The sequence below is a fragment of the Barbus barbus genome, assembly GCF_936440315.1.
Source record: "Barbus barbus genome assembly, chromosome: 43".
Taxonomy (NCBI): Eukaryota; Metazoa; Chordata; class Actinopteri; order Cypriniformes; family Cyprinidae; genus Barbus; species Barbus barbus.
In genome coordinates, this window is record NC_136721.1 from 3,490,577 (window position 1) to 3,509,603 (window position 19,027).

Genomic DNA, 19,027 nt, shown 5'->3' on the forward strand with positions numbered 1-19,027 from the left:
GACTCCAGTCCAAACTGGGGCAGCGTTCAGTGCAACGAGTCTTGTTTTCAATCAGAAATACTCTGCTTCAGTTTGTGGAGATATCTGCTTTCCACACAGGCCAACCTCTTATACACTGGATTATAGGACCAGATTATATCATTATAATCCTTTGAGCTCTGATAAATAATGAGAGACACACATACTATATAAATATTAACAAATATTAAAACATTTTGCAGCATGCAAAAAAGAGAAAATCAAATAATGATTCTAAATGTAATAGAGCAAAAGACACTAGATCTGACCTATTTGTAATTAGTAAAACTATCAAATATTGGCACATTATATGCACATAATGGCTTTTCCCATGGGTTGCATTGAAGGGCTCAAGAGTATGACCGCACCCTCTAGAACTGAAATTGTTGCGTCACGTGACTCAACACAGCCAGACACTTACAACTGACAGTCATTTAACAGCAGAAACAAGCTCTACATGCGATCACACATACTGTAGATGTTATACAATCAATAATTGAAGAACAGAATTTGAAGTGGAAACTCCATTATTATCATTTTCATTAATGTCTGACTAGAAAAAAGAAAAAAAATGACTGCTATTGTACTACTGTATGTGTATGGTGAATGTGATTTCACCAAGTACAACATGTTCCTGGATCAACATCCTTGTTTATCCTGGAACAATATTCCAATCAACCAATCAGAATTGAGGGATAGCTTTACAGAAAAGATCTGTTTTAGGCTTACGATCAGGGTTAGGTGCTTCTACACCCTTGTTAATCAGCTATCATTTCCCACTGATTTTAGGAATAAATTACAGGTAGGGATTGGGTTAAAGGTGCAGTAGGAGATCTTGGAAAATGCTAACTTTAGCCTGATAACACTGAAAGCGAACGTCCCACCCTCCCTGCAATCGCCGTCCAAAGCCACGCCCCCTGAACGCATATACACTCACAGAACAGAATACCAGAGGCAACATTACTACAATAGGCAACATCAGCGGTTCCCGATTCCAGTCCTCGCCCAACCCATATGAATCATTTGAATCTCTTATCACATGTGACTTTTCTTCTATTCAACCGTAAGTGCCCTGCAAAGTGGACATCGCCGGATATTCCGCCATGATTCCAGTTCAAAGCGAGCATATATGTTTCATACAAAGGGCATTAAAGTGTTCAAGATGTAAATTTAAATAGTATTTATTTACACAGGTGTATTATGCCACACTTCTATAGTAAGTTTTGTCTGTGTGTGAAGATGCTGCGTCAGTCGGAACACAGTTCATGCACGTAGCTCACTTCTAACGAGCTGGTTATCTGAAAAGGGTGCGTTCCCTTAGTGAGATATGCAAAATATGCAGAGCAGGGGGCGCGAGGATTGTACGTGATCGTGCTGATGACGTATCCTGTCTGCGCAAACAGGCTGCGCAGAGGTATGCAAATACATATGTTGACAGGCAGGTAGGAAAGCCAATTAAAATGCTCGGAATGAGTGTTTTGATTGGACGAACATTTCTTGGTTCTACGCCTTCCACAGAATATATAAATACATTTAGACCACTTAACTTAATGATTTCTATCGGGATGTAAAGAGACTTTCAACCAGCATAACAAAAAAGGTTTCTCAAGACAATCACCTACTGCACCTTTAAGTCTATATTTTTGGACAGTAATGTTGATCCAGGATCAAAAAAAAAAGTTGATCCAGGAACATGTCTTACTTGGCAAAATCACGGTGACCGTATGTGTATTTAGTTTACAAAAAAATACATTCTACCATTACTTACACTCCCTCGTGTCATTGAAAACCTATAAATTCTATTTCCTGCACAGAGTTGCAAAAGTATGAGATTTTCATGGTGCAATCACAGTCTCAGAAAATATCAAAGTTGCATGGTATTCTGTATTACACAATTGGCATAAATATTGATTCATTTGGAAATATTAATTTTCCTTTAGGAAAAAAAAATAATGCTGCAAACTATATAGGAGACATTCTCCCATTTTATTCTCTAGACTTAATTTCTCTAGCAAATAACAAGCTGTAGACACTGATGACTTGCCTGAGGTCAATGAAACGCTGCGTGACAATTTGTTTACAAGCTGTTTTAATGACGTCTTTCCGCGGTTGAAACACTAATTGAGCGATTACGTGAGGGGTTGATGTTCATTCATGTTTATGTTGCGTTAAAACTTCTGTATTGACCCGAATATAAGACAACCCTGATTTTAAGACAACCCCCCTTTTTCAAGATACACCTTTTGGAAAAGGCTTTTTGAAAACCAAATCTTGTGTTTTATTAAGAAAAACATGTTTTTCTTAAATTATGTTCATATTGCATATTTTTTTCCTATTTTTATATTTGTTTTGAATGTATGGTAAATACTGGTAAAATGTACCAACCATCACATTTAAAATATACACTTTTTTGATAAACCATAAAAATAAACAGGTAGTCCTTCTGAATTATATAACAATTAGGCTATCCATCTCATAGCCTAGCTAAATTTCATTATCAGTAGAAGTGAAACCTTATTGTAGCCTTAAAATCTGGGTACTGTCTTACATTTTAAAATAACTTACAGAGGACGTTTGTTCCTATCAGGCTAACATGACAGTCACGACTCATGCCGCTGTAAGCTTTTGTTTTTCTTTTGTTTTCACTCGCGATCTTCTAACATTATTATAACACACATTACGTATTTCATGGCACACTCGTTTTATGTGTATTTGGCGCCACCTATTGTTGTGGGTGTATTATTGACATGTCAAAGTCAAGACCCTGAATATAAGATGACCGCGTTTTTTCAGATGTAGTTCCAAGAAAAAACATTGTCTTATATTTGGGTCAATACGGTAGTAATATAGACGAAGAGATGATCACACTCCACTCTGCCTTCAGAACTGAGGCATTTATACAGCGATACGTTACACCACATCAAAGAGCGTCAAAACGGCATTTATTGTTCAAAAATTGAATGATTTGTTTGGTACACATGCGTACCGAACCAAAAGAATCATATCGAAATTTTCGGTATAAATACGTGTAGTGTTATACCCCTATTCTAGGTTAAAATTATCAACAGAGCCTGAATTATTACATTTAATTGCTATACTATATGACAATCAACACTCAAAAAAAAAATGTATACACTCATTTACAGTAAAAAAATTTAATTTCAAATATTCATCAAATTGAAAATAAAAAACCACTTTCGAATGCAAAAACGCTGCATTCGAATTTTAGATGTGCGTCAGGCAGCCTTATATGTGGCACACGATGCGATGATGATGTAGGTGTCGTTACATTTTAATGCTTTTTTTTAGTCTATCCAGTTGAACCCACAGGATGCGCCGCTGCTCATTCAAAATATAGTGGAAAAACAGAACATCAATGCGGAGATGATGTTGTTTACCTCAAAACTATAACCAAGCTGCTCACACAGAACGATTATTATTGCATTTTCTATAGGGACATCTATCACCACTGCACTCGCGTCTCGCACAAGATAGCAGCATGTTTAGAAAGCCATGTAAAATTAATGTAAGTTCAACTTTTAAAAACCATGTCTCGAGACTTTATGGCGTTTTTTCTGCATCTCATGTTTTTTTTATCAGAAAAGGTTCAATAAAGTATTATCTTTTGTTGTTATGGGCTAGTTTAAATATTTCTTATGCATCTTACTACTATCTTGTGTTTGAAATAATGTCTGTGTGCATGCGAAACAACAAACTGACGATTTATATGCTTAATCATTTGTAATTGTATACATGGTTGTGATTCATTGTGGCTGGAATAATAACGTAGCTGTAAAAATAGTTACCTGCTGAAATTGAAATATATACACATCTTCATGACTAGATAGACACGGTGAGTTTGTCTATACTATACAGTTCAGATGTGAGTCACTCAACTGGAGGTAATCCTGTCAGATCGTCCATGCTTTGAGTAAAAGCGTGTGTGTGTGGGGGGGGGGGGGGGGGTCGGCCAATCTGGCCAATCTTTTCAAATAACAATCGCGATCCCGGAAAGTGAGTGACCGTACATATGCAGGTTAAATCGGAATTTCTCCAGTTATTGTTAAAAAAACAAGCTAACAAACTTCATAGCTAGCGTTAGTGAAGGGGTCAGGGGAATCTTTTTGCCTCCAGCTAAGCTCCGCCCACAGAAAAACGTCACAATGTTTACTAACAGAAAAAGGGTCTATAGGGTCAACTATCCTTCTCAATGAATTATTATCAGATATGGAAAAATCATTTCCATATATTTATACCATATATTTAAATCCTTTCTAAATATTTATTAATTAGATTTCCTACAGCTATAGACTTAGACTCTCCTTGACCTTTGCAGAGAACTCTTCCAACTGGACTGAATTAACATCCAAATTAAATACAGTCAGAGACCACTGTGTTCCTGCACTGTTGAAATGAACTAAAGCAACAAACACACCGGTAAGTTGCCCACAGGAAAGAGAGCAGAAAGGACCGGTATGGACAAGATATTTATTTCGGTTGCAGTATGAGAGAGCTTCTGGAATTAAGGCCAGCTGCTGGAAATTCTCAGATCACAAAACAAGTTGAAACAAACTCGAGATATGAGATGCTGGCATTAAAGATTATCAAAGGTGTGATTTAGGAAACAGCCATAGTTAACTAATCTAAGTCTAACATTACTCACTGGTGCTTATTTTTCTAAATTAGTTTTCAAAATAACTCGTTTTCTACCTGTACTGATTATGCACATTAAAGGACTTCTGTACTAATTTCTAATGCTGAGATGTTTCAAAAATATTCAATTAATAAATTACTATTATTAAAGACTTTTGTTAGCTTTGAAGCCATTTGCTAATTCATTTTAAAAGTTTATTTTATTAAAAATACTATAGCTGACAAAAGTTTGAAAAACTAAAAATTATTATTTTTTTTTACTTAAATATGACTAACGTTATTTAGCACTTGTTTTTGAATTTAGCAGGAGAAAAGCAACTGGTTTGTCTCTAAGGTCCACATGACAGTGCAATCAGTAAATATATACTAAATCAAGCACTGCATTATTTTTTTCATTCACAGAAATTAAATAGCAAGAGTGTCTGTTAAGAAAAGTGCATTTCAACAATTCTAAGCAAAACAGCATTCAGTCACAGTGTAATGCAAAATTTGTACAAAAGTGCATGTAGGCTCTCAAGCCAGTTTTTATTATGTCAAATCATACATGTATGAGAAAAACACTTCAATAAACACAAACACCGTCAGTGAATCTGCGAGCAAATCTGACTTCAGTGCTCCAGAAATCAAAGTACCATACTGCACTGTTAAGGGTCTGTTCAAACAGAAAAACAGAATATATTTTTGCATTTAAAAAGCAGGTCAGTTTAAGGTCTTAAGACATTTTATTTTACTTATAGTGTGCAAGCACAGTGGTCAAATTTATGTTTTATTGTAATATTGTAATATTGTAAATTGTAATTTTACAACCCTAAAATGTACAGTCGTTCTCTTCCATTAGAAATAAACCAAATAATAATAATTAATAATAATAATATTGGGGTATATTTGTAGCAATAGCCAAAAATACACTGCATGGGTCAACATTATCGATTTTTCTTTAATGCCAAAAATCATTAGGACAAGTAAAGATCATGTTCCATGAAGATATTTAGTAAATTTCTCACCGTAAATATATCAAAACTTCATTTTTGGTAAGTAATATGCATTGCTAAGAACTTCATTTGGACAACTTTAAAGGCAATATTTTGATAAGTATAATTAATTTGATAATTCTAATATAATTTTGATATATTTTTTCTCAATATTTTGATTTAGTGCTGTCAAACGATTAATCGCATCCAAAATAAAAGATCTTGCTTACATAACGAATGTGTGTGTACTGTGTATATTATGTATACATAAATACACACACATACAGTATATATATATATATATATATATATATTTATTATTATTTACATGTATATATTTATATTATTTATATTTCAGATAAACATATTTAATATATAAACAACATATTTTTTCTTAAATATATACATGTGTGTATTTATATAGACATAATAAATATACACAGTACACACTAGGGGTGCTCCGATCAGGATTTTTGAGGCCGATCACAGAAAGCAGTATCTGCCGATCCGATCACCGATACCGATCTTTTTAAAGCCATCTTTTTATCATGTAGAATTATTTATAGTGATACTCCAATCAGAATTTTTAGACATTTATTCTGTGCCTGAATTTCATTTTTGAAAATGGGGGGGAATTCCGCTTTTAGGTGACTTTTGTGAGAGAGGATTTTTTAATTTGAGTGGTGGAGGGGGACATTTTTTTGACATTTTTCAAAAATATGCATTTATCTCACCTAAATGTTTGATCATCCAGTGCATTTTTGTTTTTACAATTGTTGCAGAAAAGCTTACACACAGCACAAGCCTGATTTCACACAGGAGTCCACTACTGATCCATCTGTTTACCACAAACTATTATTTTGATTTCAAATCCAAACATTGTTACTGAAAATGCTTTTCATTGTGATTCTTTTTTTTTCAGTAATACAATCTTTATAGACGTGTTTAAATGCAGTAAATATAAGACACACGTTATTCAATGCTTTTTACTTTTGCATTTAAGCTACTTTTAGATTTATATATTAAGTTGTTCAAGCAAGTGGCAAAACATTTAAACTACTTGTCTTATGTTATCACAAACTTTCTAAATTAACTTATGACTGGCAGAAACAGTCAGATCTACTGGAGTTTCTTTTGCATTTAAATCTTTATAACAAGCAATCTTGCGGTATATAAAGAATTTTGCTTTCCATACCTCCAGGAATGCCATCTATTATTGCCTTGTTTATCTAAAAATGCTCTTTTCCTTTAAACCTAGCCAAAAAAGCCACATGTGATGACCCTGAAACACAGTAGACTTTATTATATGCATTTATAGTGTAATTGCTACATTTTCGTTTCAATCCATGTTTATATTTATCGCAAACAATGCGCTGTCACTTTAATTCAGTGCGTGCAGTACAGCAAAGATAGACTCGGTGCGGAAAAGATCTCTGCACTGCTGCAGTGCAACCATGTGCCGAACTAATTATTTCACCCACACCAGACAGAGACTGAGACAGTGCAGCGCTGCATGACATGCCAAACCTCTCATGGCATGCTAGCTAGAGATCGATTTTTTGAGATCTGCCTTTTTATCAGCCTTTTTCGAGACTGCCGATCAAACATCCCAAAGATATTATCGGCCGATAATGATCGGTACTCGATCAATCGGAGCACCCCTAGTACACACATATGTTATGTAAACAAAAACTTTTATTTTGGATGCGATTAATCGTTTGACAGCACTAATAAATATATATATATATATATATATATATATATATTTATTTTCCTTCACTCAGGGAAGGAAAATTAAAAGCTATTTCTGGCCTTTTTTTTTTTTTTTTTTTAAACATTGCTGGTCGTATCAATAGGAAATATGCCAAAATCAGAGAAAAAAAAATGTACAAGCAATAGGGGCCTTTAAGCAATTTACGTACAAAAAAAAAAAAAAAAAACGTAGTTACATAGTGAAAAAGAAAAACTATTAATTTTGGAACTGTTACATGTAAATGTGAATGAGAATTTATGGAATGTTTGATTTATCATCACTTTTCTGCAGGAGATCACATTCCTGACCTTTAGGGAAAAAAAAGAGCCTGCATGAGTGATAAATCCTTTGAAGCAAACTGGACAAAAGGATATCGAATATTTCTGCAGGATCTACAAATTAAGATAATTAATAATTAAATAATTATTATTTTTTTAATTAAATGAATGACATCTAAACACACACACACATATATATATATATATATATATATATATAAATAAAATGTAATATAAATAGATTTAGCATTTCCTGAACAAAATACTAGGGCTTAGGCACTGAAAGAATATTATAGTTTTTACATTTAAAATTTTAGGTTTTAGCTCTGTGTAAATTATATTCCAGATTAGAGTCATTTTGCTGTTATGACAGTCAACACGTCTTGTTTTCCGTTACTGTGCATAAAACTTGCAGTGTAAAGTGAGCTATAAATGGCTAAAGATGCAAGAAAGATGACCAATATTTCAGTACACAACTGGTGGAATAAAAAAAACAAGCAAAAATTGACCTAAGACAACCTAAGACTTCAAAATAAAGTTTGAATCTGAACTGACTGCACTGCAGTGTAAAAGGTTTTTAAAAATAATAACCAGAATGTTTGAGGAATATTAATACAGTGCTCCAATGTAAACTCTGTAAAAATAACTAAGACAAAAATGAGTTAGGTGAAATTTCAGGTGACTATGACTGATAAGTTTCCCCTAACACAGCACTAAACCGTCCAAGTTGGTTTAGCGCGAGAAACATGTTGACCTAAATATCTTTAACTTGGCTTTCTGAGTAGACCGCCAGATTAACATTCAGCCATCAGGAAAAGGTTTAAAGGTTTCTCTTGCGCAAACGAGACTGGCACGGCGGATCAAGATGGAAAGGAAAACTATAACAAAACATCAAATAACAAATCAGTCACAATTTCACACTTTACTGTGACACGTACAAATCAGAAACATGCACAAAAGCATAACTGCGAGGTCATTAAAAGTCCACATCTTTCAGGATCTCCAAGAGCGTATAAACTCATAAATCAGTCTAGAAGGTTGAAAACACCATCCATTCATTTCATCACAAAACCCAACCAGCAAATTAATATTGGTCAAGAGTCAGGACCATGGACACACTTTATATTATTTCCAGTACTCAGGGAATTTTGAGTCATAATGACTCATAGCTTCTAGTCCTTTCCACACTCACCGAAAAACAATATCGCATCAGCAACAGCAACAGTGGTCGATGCTGTTATTGATGCTTAGAGCCTCCTGAAACCAGACTCAGAGAGAAATGCATGTGTGCCGTTCAGGGCCGAAGGGAGCTCCATCAGGCCCATGTGTTTGCTTTGGACAGGCAAAGCACCAATACAGATCAGCAAACATGGGCTCCTGGGAGAACAAGCGGATCAGCACACGCTCTGTTAAAACTAATTAAAGCTGCAAACAACAGCTACATCAAGCATAATGCAGTTATGAGAAGTTTTCATGGTCAGATTTTCAAAAAATACTACAGCACTAATGGGTCTGGAATACAGAATCCACTCCACATTGCCATCAGGAGTCCCTGACTTGACTGGATGAGGATCATTATGTCAAGGTTATTCTCACAAAAATGACAACCTGTGAAATATTTTAGAGCTGAGAGTAACTACACTGTAAAAACTGTTTCAACTTAAAATTATTTGTTACCCCCGCTGCCTTAAAATTTTTAGTTTAGTCAACTAAAATATTCAAGTTGTCACTTAAATTAACATTAAGCAACTTAAAATTTCAAGTTGACTAAACTAAAAATTTTAAGTCAGCGGGGGTAACTAATTATTTTAAGTTGAAAAATTTTTGAAACATTTTTTACAGTGTACAAGGTGTATTTTCACTATAAAATCTTCAAAAATGTTTAAAATAGTATTTCTTTTCATGCATGGAAATCGTGCACGATTGCATTTTGCCGATATGCCCCTTATGGGGAAAGATTTCCCATAACGGCCACAATTTCATCAGCTGATGAAATATTTCACAACTCAGCATGAATTTTAAATTTGAATTTCCTTCAGAAAATATTGCATTCATTTCCTTTACTTTTTCAGGTCTGAAAATCATGATTTTAATATTCCCTTAAGTTTTGTCCCAAATATGCAAAGTAAAGTGCACTACTTCAGCCTCCTTTCATTTTAGAGCAAATTATTCACTATTTATCAATTTCATCCTTCATGATCATCATCAAACTTTTTTTTAAAGTCATTCCTACCTGCTGTACGGATAGGTGGACGGAAGTACTGTCTCATTGGCTCTCTGCATCCCAGACGGATCTCCATATCCATTTCCTCGAACCCAGCCGTCACTTAGAGTGGGTAGAGAAGGAAACAGGCCAAAAGGAGGTTTCTGATCTGGTAAATTCACAGCTGAGGTGGCGTTGGCTCCAAAGTGGTATCCCTGTCCGCCCATATCTCCCAAAGCGGTGGGCCCACCGTGCGGCCCACCCATCCCTGACATCTGACAGTAGCTCCGCCTCTCATTCTCCTGTTTGATGACACCTGGTGTACACAGCTGGATAAAGTCTGGGTCTTTCTCTGTCTTTATGACCGGCATGTTGACACTGGCTTCCACCATCTGCTGCCGTTTCCCCGTGCCGTTCACATTAGCACAGGCTGCACTGTTGCCAGTGACAACAGGGCTGGTATCCTTCAGCAAGTTGCTCTCTCCCAGCAAGGCATCATCCACTGCCAGTGAGGAGAGAAAGGCAGCCTCGTCGGCAACGTAAAACTCATTCAGGTCAGATAGGGAGTCAGGTAAGTCCAGATCCTGAAGGATATCAATGGTGTTGTCTCCAATCGCTCTCTCGTTACCGTCCATTTCCTTACCCGGATGGCCGTAGGATGGAAAGTCCAGTCTATCTTTCTCCATGGGGGAAAACTCCTCCATTTTCATTGTAAAAGTATCAGAGGCCTGGATGCCAGAACCACGATTTAAGTCTGCGATGCTCTCATCCAACAGCGAAAAGTTCTCCCCAACGTTGAGGGGCTCTTTTATCTTTTGCTGGTGCTGCATTCTGAAAGGTTTAAATTCCTTAACATCTGGTTCTTGTGCGTCACGTCCCATTAAGGATGGGTCTGCCATAGAGAGGTTTCTTTGAGCGTCACTACCGCTCAGTCCATTCGAGAAATCTTTTGACGTGTTTAAAGCAGACACACTGACACCAATATCAGGCACGAGGCCTCTCTCGATACATTCCCCGAAAGTTAAATTCTCAGCATTGTTACTGCTGCGCTTTAATCCACGATCCATTTCTCAGTCCTGTAGTATAGGCAGAAACATATTTAACATGAAATTTAGTTAAGAAATGACATTGCTATATACAAACTGGAATAGAATATTTACATTACACTCAGGTTTAAATAAGACAGGTGTAAACAAATACTAAATTAAAAGTAAAACACAATTTGCACCAAGGCCTCCAACATAATTTTCTGGTGAAAATATTACAGATTCAGACTTTGTCTGGACAGAACTTCCCACCAGGAGTTCCTCTCAGCTCCTAATGGAATTAAATAATATGGCATGAAGCTACATTTCTATACACATGCCCACACGAAAGCTCTCTTGGGGTGATATAATGAATGGGTCTTGCAGATGTCGAAAACTTTTCAGCCAAACAACCATTCAAGATAACCCTTGCACGAGCATTTGTTTTTTATTCTGTCAACTTATTTGAATCGCTAGTCTGCATTACTAATAAATTCTGTCGTTTTATAAAAACTACTGCAACTCATCCCACAAAATGGAGCTTGATGAGGCGATTGTTTGCTCAGATAATGAGGGCTTGAGGCGCGTAGAGACATTAAAACTCGTACAAATCCTCCAAATGCATTAGTCGTTGCACCGAGTGCTGCCACCTGTCGGTCGAGTTCAGCTACTGCGTCCACAATGAACTTCAGTCTGACAAACCGCTTAATATACACTAAAGCTCGTTAAACCTACACAAATGTCAAACAGAACGTGAATATCAGCCAAACGACTTAACGAGAACCGAAAACAAGTCTGAGGACGTGGTTTAGACCTCAAATGCCATGGAGTGTCCAAATGACGCAAAATTTTAAGGCAGCTTTGAAACATAATTTAAAGCTACAGCAGCAGCTATATGGGTTACCATTAGAAACGTCAAGGTATATACTAGTTTAAAAAAGTAAAGAAAAACGTGCAGATGGTATGCAGTTGCAAAAATGCACGGAAAGCAAATGACTTACCTTTACAAGATTTATGGCGAAAAATACATTTCTATACAAGTCCAAAGCTGTTTGAGGGTTTAGATGGTGCCCGCGATAGTTTGTCATTGAACTTCCCGCATGGTCAATAGATTTTAGCAGACGACACAGTGTTTCAACAGCAGCCAGTCGCAAAAACAGCCGTAACGACGACGCATCGAAGTCGTGTCACGAAATAAACTTAACCGCGCGCTGTTTGTTCGTCTTCTGCGGTCGAGCGGAGTATCGCCAGCATTACATAAGCTGCTTGTCAAACTCCCGACAGCCCGTGATCTACCCGTCAAAAAGCTTCTGCTAGCTTCAACACGGTAAACGCCCCTCCGACAGAAACTCAGTACAAGTTACCCTTCAGCCATGCGAATGCAAAACACAATAAAAGAGGGATAAACCCCGCGCGAGATCCACAAACGAACTGACGGAGACGCTAATGTCAAAAGTGTCACCGAAAATACAAATCCCGCTTCGGTCGAAACAGAGACGGTCAATACTCGCTCGTGTCATTCCCTCGGAGTCATTTCAAACCGACGACACCGTATACAGTCTGTCAACAGCGAAAATAACCCGTTTTTGTACTTTAGAGTACGATAAGACGGCTCGTGCGCATCTAGCTAATGCACATAGCTAACGCGAGCGCTGCAACTTTCCTGCATCATAACGCAACTTTTGTATGCGCCTCGCAGCGAACTGAAGAAACACTGTATACAAATATCTCAAGGCAGAGATGTATGCGGGGAACACCCGAGTCCACGGAGAGCTGAAGACTGCAAGAAAGAGGCATTCAGAATGGCGCAGTTCAGTCCGTAAATAAAGGGGCAAAGGGCACATTCATAGGATAAAACCCAAATAAAAGCCAGTGGAGGAAGAATACGGTTATTCTAGCTGAGGATAAAACGAGTAACAACTTGCACCATGTCCGCTAATTCTGCTCAATAAAGATAAATTAGAGACTTTAGACTGAGTAAAGAGAGCGACATGCGCACAAGGGGTCAGATTAATATCCATATATCCACACTAGCGTTTCAAACTGTTAACAGTGCATACTGGATATGTTTAGAGGCTATAATAAACTATTAAGTTCAGTAAATGTGCGTGTGCAAAAGTTTAAATACATAACTCGTGTATAAAAACATTGAGCTACAGTTTATGTAAATTCCCCAGGTTGCTGAGGAGGTATAGCAAATAAAAGCATTTCAAAACTGGATTTGTTTTAGTGACAGCCTACCAGAATTAGCCTACTAAGTGTCCTAAAAATATTGGACAATGCAAAGCTATTACAATAACAGGCTGAAATAAATTTGTATAAACAATTGTAAATACCTAAAACAGCAGCAGTGTGATTTACTAACCTAATATACTCAATAAACATTTTATTTTGTATTAAATATTACCCTTATTAACAAGATTACAGATTCATTTGTGTCAAATTATTGTGGAGATTACTGGATGCATAGCCTTTGATGTCAACAACAAAATAAAAATAAAAAGCATTTTCTCCATTTTATTGCCAATAAGCCCATTTTGCTTAATTATAGCCTACCCAATCAGTAAATTTGTATTTTATATTTTTATTCAAGTGTTATATGATAAAAGATCAAATGGTGAGATAAAAGCTTAATATGAGTTTAAAATATTAGTGCATTAAATAAATCAACAAATTGATAAAAACAAAAACAAAAAAACGCAGTGGCTGTAGCTGCAGGTGTTTGCTCAAAAGCTTAGAAAGACATGCTACCATACTATTTCTGTAGCATATGCTATGTATAGTGTGCGCTGGAATCACATTTCCTGTATGCAGATGATCTACTGTATAGTTGTCAAAATAAGCAGTTCACAGCCGAGCATAAAGCATGGATAATGCATCCCACAATGTTCTCACTTTGCCCCTTCATTTCCGGTGCGATGACTGAACCATTGCATATTTATTTACTTTCAATTCCCCCATCATACAGGAACTGGAGGGTCAAGTTGAGAGCATTGCATTGTGATAGAACAGTATTCTGTGCTGTGTGTGCTTATTGTATACTGTGTTAGGTTAGTTGAACATATGCATATTGTTCATAAAATCCATAATATGTACTGCAGCATTAGTAAAATCAGTATGGCAGTATGAAAATTTCATATTTACTTACACTAGAATGTCTTACTGTCTCTTGGTTAATAATGCGTCCTCCTATTATTTCATATATTGACTATATCTGATGAGACAAAGGTACAGGTTACCATAGAATAGTTTGTTTTTGCCATGTAAGTCTTTCCTGACATCTTCCAGCACTGACAGATGCGCATACTCCAATATAAAAGGTGTAATGCTGCATGGGGTAAAGATGGCAGAGTCTGAGGTAGAGAAGATGGGAAGGTGATCTAAGCTGTTAGGGAGAGCGAAACAAGGCAGATTCACTCCCCCATCCAAACAAGTTCATTATGGGGTGACGGGTGTGGCGTGGGCATGTGGATGTTTAATTATGCCAGTGGAGAGAAAGCATACAAACCATCTCCAGGGGCCAACTAGAAGAAATCACACTGTTCTTTGACTCTGTAAAGTAGCAACAGGGAACACAGAGCCTCCAGGTTGTTGTGTGAGATTGTGTGGTCATTATTGATCCACCAACACCCTTCCCTCTATCTCTAACAACTAGTCAGGGGTCATGATTAAAAAACATGCCACTTTAAAAATTCTGCAGGTTTTGTTAGATTTGGGCAGGGTGCTATTCAATAACTGTAAAGTGGTCTTCGGTAGAGGATTGATAGAGTGCTGTAGAAAGAAAGATATTTTCCAGATGTCTCCGGAATAGTTCACCCAAAAATGATAATATTAACACACCTTCATGCAGTTCCAGACTCTTCCAACTTTATTACAAGCATAAAGTGAAAAAATGTGAGGGCAATATCATAATAAATCAATTTTAAAAGCTGAATTAAAATGATGAAATTCTTAGAAGGAAAACTATTTCTCTTTTTTTTATTATGTAAAGGTATTGGGGAAAAAAACTGAAACTGATATCGTTGAGGGGGTCCCTGAATTGATCATTTGCTTGTATTAAAGATATTTGTTATTAAAAAAACAGTAATTACTGTAGATCATAGCCATATGGAAATGGTGCCTGGGAGAATGGCAGTCAATGGGGAGCAATCCACAATGGAAGGAAGACGATGAAGGCTGGAATAATCCACAATGGAAGACAAAGAGTAATCAACCATATGAGGTGAGTAACACTGCAGTAGAGGTCAGTGATAGTCCTTTGTTAGACCTGTAAATGTGAGATTGAAAGAACAGTGAAAGTAGAGGGAATGTCTGATGGAGTCCAAGGACATCTGATGACCCATCCATCTGGGTGGTTGAAAGGTTGGCATGGAAGATGGCAAGCAGGGTTTGGTCCAGGATGTTTTCTCAAGATCTCTCTTCTGGGGTGTACACCTCTCAGCTGATGAGGAACTCAAGATAACCCCGGGATGTCCTGCTTGGCTATTCTCAAAGAGCAGAGGCAGAGGAGTATCACCAACCTCACCAGACTCTGGAAGTAGACAAATGAGAGACGTGAAAAGTGGGTGCATTTATATAATGAGGTGGCAGTTGGAGTCGATAAGTGAATGAGGTTAACTTGTTTAAATATGGGGAATGAGCCACTGCATCTGGGGCGTAACATTTTCCAGGGCAGTCAAAGCTGGATATCTTTCGCTCTCCAGGAACCTATTGATGGCAGGTTCATCTGATGGTTCTCCAGACCATGGAAAGTGTTTGGAAGCTGAGTGTGCACTGGATAAGGATCAATCAAGTGGCAGGTTTACAGAGGGAATCCTGGGGCCAGTGGGTAAAACGGATCCAGCTGTTCTGGTGGAGATGGCAGCATGTCCTGAGGAAATGGCCAGTATCTTGGAATTTCTGTTCTGCCTGATCATTTGTTTGAGGATGCTACCAAGGGGAGAGATTGACAGGAAACGACCTCGAGAAAGGTGTTTTTGGACCAGATTGATGAGGGCGAGGAGTGATGTATAAACAGTATATTTATGATTTTTATACTGAAACAAGCAAAACTGCAACTAAATTTGACTACCAATGATCGCCCAGAATTTTTAAATATATGAAAAACAACCCCAAATTAAAATTATTAAAAAAAATGTTTTTTATAATAAAACTTTACTTACCAAAATTCTGTCATTAATTACTCACTCTCATGTCGTTCCAAACCCGTAAGACCTTCATTCATCTTCGGAACACAAATTAAGATATTTTTGATGAAATCTGAAAGCTTTCTGACCCTGCACAGACAACAAAGCAACCGACTCGTTCAAGGCCCAGAAAGGTAGTAAGGACATTGATAAAATAGTCCATGTGACAAAATTGGTTCAAGCTTAATTATATGAAGCTATACGAGAATACTTTTTGCGCACCAAGAAAACAAAAATAATGACTTTATTCAACAATTTCTACTTTTACATGTCCGAATTCAACGTGTTCACGACAGTACCATGACGTATGCATGTGTCAGAAAGCTCTTGGATTTCATCAAAAATATCGTAACTTGTGTTCTGAAGATGAACAATGGTCTTACGGGTTTGGAAAGACATGAGAGTGAGTAATTAATGACAGAATTTAAATTTTTGGATGAACTATCCCTTTAAGCTTTCAATGTAATAACTACGTTAATGTCTTCAGACCCAGCTAGGCTACTTTTAAACTGTGATTTGTAGCTGAAATACTGTCGCTATTGCAGAAAGTTTTATTAATGAATTCCTTTGTTTTAGTTAAATTGTGACTATAAATGTAGATTAGGCTACATTCCCTCGTTTAAGTTAACCAAGTTCATTCATTCCCTCATTTTGATTTAATTAACAAGAAAATGATGATTAGTAGGCTACAAAATGACCATGATTTGTTAAAAGAAGGAAAGAAATTCTTAATTAGAAAATTCACTAAAAGGTGGATCACAACTTCGGGGCACTGTCCATTTGGTATGTTGACCGACCACTAAACTATAAATATCTGTGTTAATTTTTGACATCTTGTCAGCTTAATTTAGACACACCATTGTTGTTTATTTTGGATGTTTAAATCTCTTCAAATGTTCAAAACGCTTGATTAACAGCTTTCCTGTGCTCATTTCACTGGAGCAACAAGTCCTGGCTTACTATAGCGATGAGCCATGATTTCCTTTACCTCGCAGTCATTTTACCCTCCGTGCATTGTTGACTTGCTCATGAAGCACTAGTGCAAGTGTTTTCTCAGCAGTTTTAATAATGAGGTGGTTGCCATTTTTTCCAATGAGTTAAAAGGAAATCTTGCACTACCAGGAAGAAATAAAAACTAAGTAGGAGCCCCGGAGGAGATGTAGGCCCACAGTCGCTTGCTTTCCATCACTGCCTTATAAAAACACAAGATAGAGTGTGGTGTTAAAAAATGCATCACTATTTGGAACCATGTGGGGCTTTTTGCTTTGGCTCATCTAGCAGGCTCTCTCCAGCAGCAGCTGTTAAGCATGAATATGATCTACTTGACAGGGAGGCGTTCCCAAAAAATGTCAAGAACTCCAATGACCCAAATAATCAAGCTATCCGCCTGGTTAGCCTCTGTTGAGAACCTGTCATTAAACGCAACATGCTGCATGTCCTGTCATCCGTTGTATGTGCTGCTGTATTTTGAGAGAAACTGTATTTTAAGTATCTGTGAGAGAGTAGGCCAGATGAAAAGACCTCGGACAAATTGATTAGTAAGATTAACACTACATGAAGACTTATTTGGCTGTGCTTTTACGTAATTGTGCAATTAAAATGGATGTGCTCCTGCATGTATAGTGATGATGTAAAGCCCCCAGGCGGTGTTTATGTCTTCAGATAAATGAATCCGGTCGACTCACAAATGTGTTTTGCAAGCACAATAGTGGTGCAAAACAACACACTTTAATGAGCAGATCAATACAGGAATGAAGGAACTCACAGGATATCATATATATACATATATCTATTTATAAAAAAGGTTCAAATGTATGAGAATGTATAAGAGAAAATGTGTATTTGAAGCCAACAGCTCTCTTTTTTTGGCATCAGGATGATGATTTTTGCATTGGAGAGCAAGTGGTGATCTGAAACAATGCGGCTTAACTTGTATTATCTTGTGTAGTTTGGTTCATGGCATGTCACCTAACCAGTCCATGCTGGCATCTTCCAAATTCATGTAGCTTTTAGTAAGTGAGATAGATTATCACGGCACAGTCTTTGTTATCTGTGTCACCAGTGTCGTCAGTGCTGTTTCTTTTTCAAGATAATTAGATGGCAGACATCAATGGATGGGTCACTGGTAATTGAATCTCTGTTAAAACAAACATAGCACGCTTTATGTGTGAGTTTTCTCTTTTCATGTCTTCTCCATTCAGCAATACAAATGATTTTTACTTAATTTCTATTCTAATTATTTATTAAACATATCAATGCAATGTAATTATTTAATCATTCTAAAATGTAATGTCAACAACACAGTGCCTTGAGAATGCCCCATGGCTTGGTTTTTGCTCTGATATAGACCTTATTTAGTGGTGTGCCGATTGAGAAACAAAGATGGCTAAGAGAAATGAGAATGCTCTCAAGCAAAGTGCATGTCACAAGACTTACACGAGTGTCCAAATACATAGTTCCAAATGCAAACAGTGTATATGCACAGGTTGACAGTACATATGTTTGCTCGAGTTTTGAAACTGAACTTCTGCCTTAAGAATATCTGGAGTTTTGCAAGAATGTGTAAGAATCTGGTAAGCTGCCATACAAAAACATTCCTGTGTGAATGAAAACGGCTAATGTTGCAATACTGGAAAACGCCAGCCCTAGATTATGAGAATGTGAGAAAATAAATAAATGCATGAATTAATTAACTAATTAGCATTGCTAAAACAGGTTCTTTCTGATTCATAATTGAGATATATACAAAATAAAAATAATCAAAGTCATAGGCAGTCTCAGGAAAATAATATTACTAACAAATCTGTATCAAAAACAAACATGTAAAAAACTGGTCATCCTGTTACGGTATGTAAAATCAATACACAAAACCACAACTGATATGTTCTGGACCTCAACAAAGTGCTGTAACCACAAACTCGATGTTTAAAGATCAGAAAC

The 19,027-nt window shown here is 36.8% G+C and overlaps 1 protein-coding gene across 2 annotated transcripts in view; it reads right to left on the bottom strand.

Annotated features, from left to right (window-relative positions):
* Nucleotides 1–12,715, bottom strand: part of LOC306862550 (glucocorticoid receptor-like) — a 67,915-nt gene extending 55,200 nt beyond the window's left edge. Inside the window, exons 1-2 of one of the 2 annotated variants that reach the window (XM_079405411.1) lie at nucleotides 11,903–12,715; nucleotides 9,907–10,952 (exon numbers count right to left, since the gene is read on the bottom strand). In XM_079405411.1, the coding sequence (XP_079261537.1) occupies nucleotides 9,907–10,943 (1,037 nt within the window). In that variant the 5' untranslated portion in view covers nucleotides 10,944–10,952; nucleotides 11,903–12,715. Of the gene's footprint in view, nucleotides 1–9,906; nucleotides 11,036–11,902 lie in introns of those variants that run through there. The other variant, XM_079405412.1, reaches the window with a different exon arrangement.
* Between the last annotated feature and the right edge of the window lie 6,312 nt (nucleotides 12,716–19,027).